General features: G+C 29.1%; 2 protein-coding genes across 2 annotated transcripts in view; one reads left to right on the forward strand and one right to left on the reverse strand.

The window, feature by feature from the left end:
• LOC108690352 overlaps nt 1–1,296 on the reverse strand; it is a 3,037-nt gene extending 1,741 nt beyond the window's left edge. Inside the window, exons 1-3 of the mRNA XM_018197597.1 lie at nt 1,107–1,296; nt 608–730; nt 73–459 (exon numbers count right to left, since the gene is read on the reverse strand). Coding sequence (XP_018053086.1) covers nt 73–459; nt 608–730; nt 1,107–1,296 — 700 coding nt within the window. The remainder of the gene's footprint in view (nt 1–72; nt 460–607; nt 731–1,106) is intronic.
• Nucleotides 1,297–7,855: 6,559 nt separating this feature from the next.
• LOC108690411 (liprin-beta-2) overlaps nt 7,856–8,168 on the forward strand; it is a 154,708-nt gene continuing 154,395 nt past the window's right edge. The window contains exon 1 of the mRNA XM_018197683.1: nt 7,856–7,959. The gene's annotated coding sequence lies outside the window, so the exon portion shown is untranslated. The remainder of the gene's footprint in view (nt 7,960–8,168) is intronic.

An 8,168-nucleotide genomic window follows, 5' to 3' on the forward strand; every position in this document is an offset into this window, starting at 1 on the left:
AGATAGTTATCAATAATTGTAATAAAATTTTGACAATTATTTCCTATAAACTACTTTATATAAAACATATACCGAATATTGTTTCATCTTCGATTGCTTCCTCTGGATTTCGAATTTCCGATGGTAACAAATTCACTGGAAGCAGTTCATCTTGTAATACGATGTCATTCTTTTTTGAAATTAAATGTGATCTTTTTCTAAAGAATCCTAAAATCGGTGATTCTGGCAGAATATCTTCATGTATTGTTGGCGCATCTCGAGTTTTCTCCGGTGTACTGCACGGATCTTCAAATAATTTTATGTGCTCGTCCTTTAAGGTGGATAGAGAACATATTGACTTTTCATTAATTGATTTTTCCGATTCGGTTTCCCATTCATTATCCTTGCTTTTTATTTGAGTTACTATTAACTTCTTTTTGACGATTTTCTTCTTGCTCTTTAAATTTTTTTTTCGTTTCTCTGTTATATAAAGAATACATTAGTTTTATAGTGTGAATCTTATACAATAAAATGTTTTTAATATTCAACAATTTGAAAATATTTCTGTAGAAGAGATTCTAAATCTTTTATAACTATCTATCTTTTCTTAACTTTAATTGACATTAACCATTTAAAGATTGATTGATGAATTTTGATTTGGCTTCCCATTCGCTATCAGAATCTTTTATTCTCCATTTTATGTCTGATTTCCTTTTTTCCTTCGAGTATCTTTTCTGCTTGTTTTTCAGAACTAAAATAAATTAATTTAAGTATTTATATATATTTTACAATATATAATATATTTATTTTAATTTTTAAAAAAATTGGAGATATCTTACTAAAAATTTATTTTCTTTAATTTTAATTACATAATATAATAGATATTAGATAATTAAAATAGGTAGATATACTTTTAATTGTTTTTGATATACTTTTAATTGCTTTTGACATACTTTTAATTCAATTTGTTATTATAATAAATATTAACTGTGATTATTATTAAAAGGTGAATTTTTAACTTATTATTAGACTTTACGACTTTATTTCAATCGAAAAATAATTCATCTATAATATGAAAAGTTGCAGAAGTATAATTATGAGTATATGTATAATAATTTTTTCCTCACCTCGTATCAGTGACCCTAAATTTCTTGTAATTTTACCTCCACTTGAAGAAGAACCTGTATCAATCTCAGATAAAGATATACTACCAGGCTTTATTGGAAACGATTTGTTTGGCGTGCTTGAAAATACATTACTTATGGTGGCACGTTTATGCTTCTTATTTTTATCAAATGTGTGAATTATTTGTGACATATTACTGCAGATCACTGAACACGTAATTATTGAAACACTTGAAACACTTTCACAATTAATACTTTTGATTCTGATATCTGCGTTTGACGATCCATTCAGCGACTGAGTCATGTATGTATGTGAGAAGTCGACGAATAGACAGTTTCTCTTAAGGTTTGTACATAAAATCATGTCCGCGGTCTCCTTCGCCATATTATGAAATAAACAGATCGTGATTATACTGATTAAGAAATTGTTATTTGGCAATCTAATATTTAGATATATCATTTGATAGTGATAAAAATGAGAAAATTTGTTATAAATTCTTTTTTTCGAAAATATTTTATTATAAGAAACTTCTTACACAAAGTATTTTGCATGCATATCTTTTGAAAGCAACTATGTGTTTTCTTTCCACTAATTCATCTTATTATTCTTTCATAAAAGTATTACGGTAATATTATTAAAAAATTAATAATTTATGAGTTATTTAAAATTATATGTCAACATTATATGCCAGAATAAGATACAAAATATCGAAAACTATTAGTTTTTTATATTATTACCTTAATATATTTATACTCAGAATAATTAGGGGAATCATATTATATTAAAAAATCATACAGTTTCATTTAGAAAAGTCTGAGGAGGTCTGAAGTCTCAAGAAATATGATCTTGAGAAAAATTATTTGCTTATCATAATATGTGTCCCCACGAATTGAACAACTTTCTTCTTTGATATTTCCTCATATCATTAAAAACAACAAAGATATTTTAGATGATCAAGTTAGAAGAAACATCTCCCTATATGAAATATGTTCTCATACATATCCGTATATCCTTCTTTATTTTGTAAAATTATTGTTTAGTATAATAAAAATAATAAAATACGGAAAAAATACAAAAGATAATTACAAGGATAATTTTGTTTGTCTTTAAAAAAGTCAAGTTCAGATAAATGTAAAAAAACTGTACTTAATTATACATAATTATATGTACAATTATACATAATTATGTATAATTGTACATATAATTATGAGCAATTCTTTTATATATATATATATGTGTGTGTGTGTGTGTGTGTGTGTGTGTGTGTGTGTGTGTGTGTGTGTGTGTGTGTGTGTGTGTGTATTTCACCTAAATCTGATTTTTCCTAAAATAATGCGAAAATTATTCCCGTAAAATATTTATGAATGTTTATATATGTTTATGCATATTTATATACCTCACGCGAATAATTACTACTAATTAATAATTATAAATTCATTTAAAAGAACCATACAAGTAATATAGGATTGTGTCCGAGATGCCACAAAGCAAAACGCGAAATGTACAGCGATATCCGTTTTATTTAACAATGATTTAATAATAACAATGATTTAACAATGATTTAATAATTTTTAAATCAATGTCAAATTAAATGATTCAAAAACAAGCAAAAAAAGGTTAATTTTATACAAGTAAAAAATAATATTACCGCAAGGTTGCTCCACCAGTGCCTGATGTCTCTCCCAGACCTCCACCTCCTCTCAGAATATGCACAGGACACTCGCGTAAAACACTCGCGAATACACTGTAATCGCGCGTGGACTATAACTTGAGTCCGATAATTTGAACGACACTCCCGAAACGCGCGACGCGACGAACCGGCTGCGGTTCGTTCATTCTTAAATCGGCGGCGAGGGTACGTTAGCTTCCCCGTTGGATTTTTACACGAAGAGAATGATTTGACTTAATATCTAAAAATTTATCTAGATATATTATATTTAGATATCTGAAAATTTTTAAATATTTGAGAAAAAACATTCTTTTCGTGTAAATATCCTCTGGATACTGAGCCCTCCCACCACGTCAAGGTCGTACCCGTGAGAGGGAAGATAATCTGAAAAATGTAATATATAGTTATTATCTATATTACGATCGGTTAACATTTAGAAACGAACGTCTGCATCATGTCTGCAATTCGTTATCATTGCGAAATAAAGTCAGAGCAGATAAAAGGGCTGAATCTTTTATTTAGACATAAATGATTAGAGTCTAAAATGAAATAGGCTAGAGAGTAATAAAAAAGAAAAATGTTTCTTTTTTTATTACCGATAAATAGTTACGATTAATTTTTAAACGGATCTCTGTATAGAATCGAAAGATGCTCAAAAAAAATTTAATTAATTATTAAATTATATTCATTGTGAAAGCAGGAATTGCGATATTTTTGCACGAGAGTATTCAAATTAACATTGCTATGACTCTTATGTGACCGTTCGTATAGACAAGCAGCCGTGTCGCATGGCGCTCTTCCTCACATTTCTTTTTGAAAAGTATAATCGCGGAAAATGCTAGATATAATACGAAAGTGTATTTCATGAATATTCATATAATACGATTGCTAGTATAATTAATTATTCATAAAGCTTCATATTAAATTTAGTATTTTTTGCGATTACATTTCAAAAAGGAATGTAAAGAAGAGCGGCACGCAGTACGGCTACTTATCTATACGAGGTTCGGTAAGACAATGACTGTAACTACGCATAAACATGACGCGTCGTTCCGTGCCACCCCGTGTCATCCCCACTTCAAGGTCGCGCGTCGCTCGTCTAACTGTCGAAATATTACGCGTATTACAAAATTAGTAAAATAATCTACTCGTTTTAATATTCTGCGATGAATATTACATGATGCTTTATTATACATTTTATTTTCTAAATTCGTTACGAACGCAACTCATCTATATCTTAGGCCGGTATTCATAGTGTCAGAACTTATATTCAAAACTATCTTAAGTACAATTTTAAAAAGTCACTAATCAGAGGGCCGTATTAATATCTTAAAACATTACTTAAGACAGAAATAAGAACGAAAGAGAATCGCTCTTAGATATCTTTAACTTATGTATCTCTGTAAATGTATAACATGAAAATTCTCTTTATATCCATTATTACATATTTAGTCCAAAATGTTTTATAATTTAAAACATATTTGCATTTATATAATGAATGTATAACTTATTACTCACCTTTATTTGAATATAAATCATCAAAGAGAGTAATAAAGAGATTAAGATATAATTCTTAGTACACACCTTAGTTTTGAGCAACATTACTATTTGGGCATCCTTACGTTATTAATCGTCAATTCGCGTTCGTGAATATTTAATTTTCGTAGATTAATGTGTGACACCCGGAGCGGTCGTGCCACACATCTATTCCCTTCCGCGCTCGCCGAGTGAATGCCGAAGTGATGACGTAGTCAATCGGGCCGCTCCCCCTCGCTTTCGCCGCATGACCTTTCTCCTTGCTTTTCATCGAGCGCCGTTTAAATTATTGCGTATGAAAAATATTAACGTATTATTCAATTATACATTTTGACAAATGACTATTGTCATACATTTCGCACTTTGCTTTGTGACATCTTTAGCCCTTGTTAAATCATATATTATAATATTTGCGCGGTTCTTGTAAACGTAATCAGTACTTGTGTTTGCATGCGTGGAGTATTTTTGATATTCCAACATTATGTCTGAATTTTTATTATTCTTTTTAGTGATTCATAAATAATTTAAGGTTGATAATATTCTATACATGCTTTATACAAAGATATATGCAAATTTTATTAATATTGCGGAACAATTTGCGCTAAATAATGCAGACAGTTGAAAGTATATATAAGTATCTTGTCATTTAATTTTTCAGTTAATAAATTAATTTAAGACATTACTATTGCAAATTATCCGTGTTTCACGAACCTAAAAAAACATAATCTTCGAGTTACTAAATAATTAAGTTTTTTAGACACCCGAAACTTGAACGATTTTTGCTTTTGTAGTTTATCAACTTTATAGATTAGATATTGAAACATATTTTTTCTTTAAATATTTTTGTTTCAGAGTTTTATATTTTTGTATAAAAAAGTACAGTTTTCTCATTTTGTTAATTATATTTAGTTATAACAATTTATATACAATTTGTTATAAATATACAACTTTACAAATACTTTCTGAAGATATCAAAATATAAGAACCGATTAATAATTTTTACATACTTGTAAAAGCGACGAAAATTAAAGTATATAATTTAAATAAAAAAATTAAAAGAGTTATTTAATATTAATTTATTATTTTAAATAACTTCTAATTTATTTCTGATTTAATATTTTATATAAGTTTCCAAAAACTATTTTATATCTTTTATTTTTAACAAGCTGTACCTGTTTTTTTACAAATTCTTACGATTTTATATTTTAAATAAGTTTCTGGAATTTATTTTTTTTTTTTATTTTAAATAATTTGTATGTTATTTTATCGAGCCATGATCGGCGTTATTCGTAAATTTAAAGAATTTCTGAAACACGGATAATTTGCAGTAATATATAATAATGTCTTAAATTAATTTATTAATTGAAAAATGAAATAATGATGAACAAGATATTTAGTACTTTTAGCCACAAAGCTGTATTTAGCGCAAATTATTTCACGATATTAAAAAAATTTGCATGTATCTTTATATAAAGAACATATATAGAATATTTTCTCAACTTTTATTGAAGTATGAATCATTAAAAAGAATTATGAAAATTGAGACATAATATTGAAATATCTCACGCGAATAATTACTAATTCATTTAAAAGAACATGCTAGTAATATAGGATTGTGCCCGAGATGCCACAAAAAAATATACGGCGATACCGTTTGTCAAAATCATGTAAAATACGAATAATATTTAAAAATTGAATAAACTGTTGAATATTTTTCATACGCAATAATTGGGTATAATCTAAACAGAGCCCGATGAAAAACGAGGGGAAGGTCACGCGGCGAAAAACGAGGGGAGCGGAGAGCGTGCCGTGCGGCGCGGTGATCGACTACGTCATCACTTCGGCATTCGCTCGGCGATCGCTGAGGGAGGCGGAGTCGTTTTAGGTGTCGCGCATTAATCTACGAAAATTAAATATTCACTAACGCAAATTGATGATTAATTCTACGTAAGGCTGCCCAATAGTAATGTTGCTTAAAACTAAGGTGTGTATTAAGAGTTATATCTCAATCTTTATTACTCTCTTTGATGATTTACATTCAAATAAAGATTAATAATAAGTTATACATTCTTTAAATAAAGATAAACGCAAACATTTTTTAAAATTATAAAACAATTTGGACTAAATATAATAATGAATATAAATAGAATTTATATTATACATTTACAGATATATAAATTAGAGATATCCAAGGACGATATTCATAGTCCGTTCTTATTTCAAGACTATCTTAAGTAATGTCTTAAGACACTAATACGGTCCTCTGATTCGTAACTTCTTAAAATTGTACTTAAGACGATCTTGAATATAAGCTCTGACTATCAATACTGGTTTAAGAAGATAAGATATAGACGAGTTATGTGCGTAACGAATTCAAGAAATTAAACGAAAATAAATTAAACGTAAATAGTATAATAAAACATCGTGTAATATTCATCGAAGAATATTAAAACGTAACGAGTCGATTTTAATTTTGTAATACGCATTAACGGTAATATTTCGACAGTTAGACGAGCGACGCGCGACCTTGAAGTGGGGATGGCACGGGGTGGCACGGAACGGAGCGTCATGTTTATGCGTAGTTACCGTACAGTCGTCTTACCGAAGCTCGTACAGGTAGGTATCCGTGCTGCGTGCCGCTCTTCTTTACTCTGCCGCTCTTTCTTCCTTTTTGAAACGTAATCGCAAAAAATACTAAATTTAATACGAAGCTTTATGAATAATTAATTATACTAGCAATCGTATTATATGAATATTCATGAAATATAACTTTCGTATTATATCTAGCATTTTTCGCGATTACTTACTTTTCAAAAAGAAATGTGAGGAAGAGCGCCATGCGACAGGGCTACTTGTCTATACGAATGGTATCACACAAGAGTCATAGCAATGTTAATTTGAATACTCTCATGCAAAAATATTGCAATTCCTGCTTTCACAATGAATATAATTTAATAATTAATTAAATTTTTTTTGGACACCTTTCGATTCTATACAGAGATCCATTTAAAAATTAACCATAACTATTTATCGATAATAAAAGAAACATTTTTCTTTTTATTAATCTCTAGCCTATTTCATTTTAGACTCTAATTACTTATGTCTAAATAAAAGACTCAACTCTTTTATCCGCTCTGACTTTATTTCGCAATGATAACGAATTGCAGACGTGATGCAGACGTTCGTTTCTAAATGTTAACCGATCGTAATATAGATAATAACTATATATTACATTTTTCAGATTATTTTTCCTCCCTCTCACGGGTACGACCTTGACGTGGTGGGAGGGCTCAGTATCCAGAGGATATTTACACGAAAAGAATGTTTTTTCTCAAATATTTAAAAATTTTCGGATATCTAAATATAATATATCTAGATAAATTTTTAGATATTGAGTCAAATCATTCTCTTCGTGTAAAAATCCAACGGGGAAGCTAACGTACCCTCGCCGCCGATTTAAGAATGAACGAACCGCAGCCGGTTCGTCGCGTCGCGCGTTTCGGGAGTGTCGTTCAAGTTATCGGACTCAAGTTATAGTCCGCGCGCGATTACAATGTATTCGCGAGTGTTTTACGCGAGTGTCCTGTGCATATTCTGAGAGGAGGTGGAGGTCTGGGAGAGACATCGGGCACTGATGGAGCAATCTGATGGTAAATATATTATATTTTATTTTAAAATTAACCTTTTTTCGCTTCTTTTTAAATTATTTTATTTGACAATGATTAAAAAATGATTATTTTTAAATCATTATTTTTAAATAAAATGATTTAAATAATTCTATATTCTATAAAATAATTATATAAAAAATAATTCTATAAAATAATTATATATTCTCTAAAATAATAATATGTATTCTCTA

This window comes from Atta colombica, unplaced genomic scaffold (genome assembly GCF_001594045.1).
Source record: "Atta colombica isolate Treedump-2 unplaced genomic scaffold, Acol1.0 scaffold32, whole genome shotgun sequence".
NCBI lineage: Eukaryota > Metazoa > Arthropoda > Insecta > Hymenoptera > Formicidae > Atta > Atta colombica.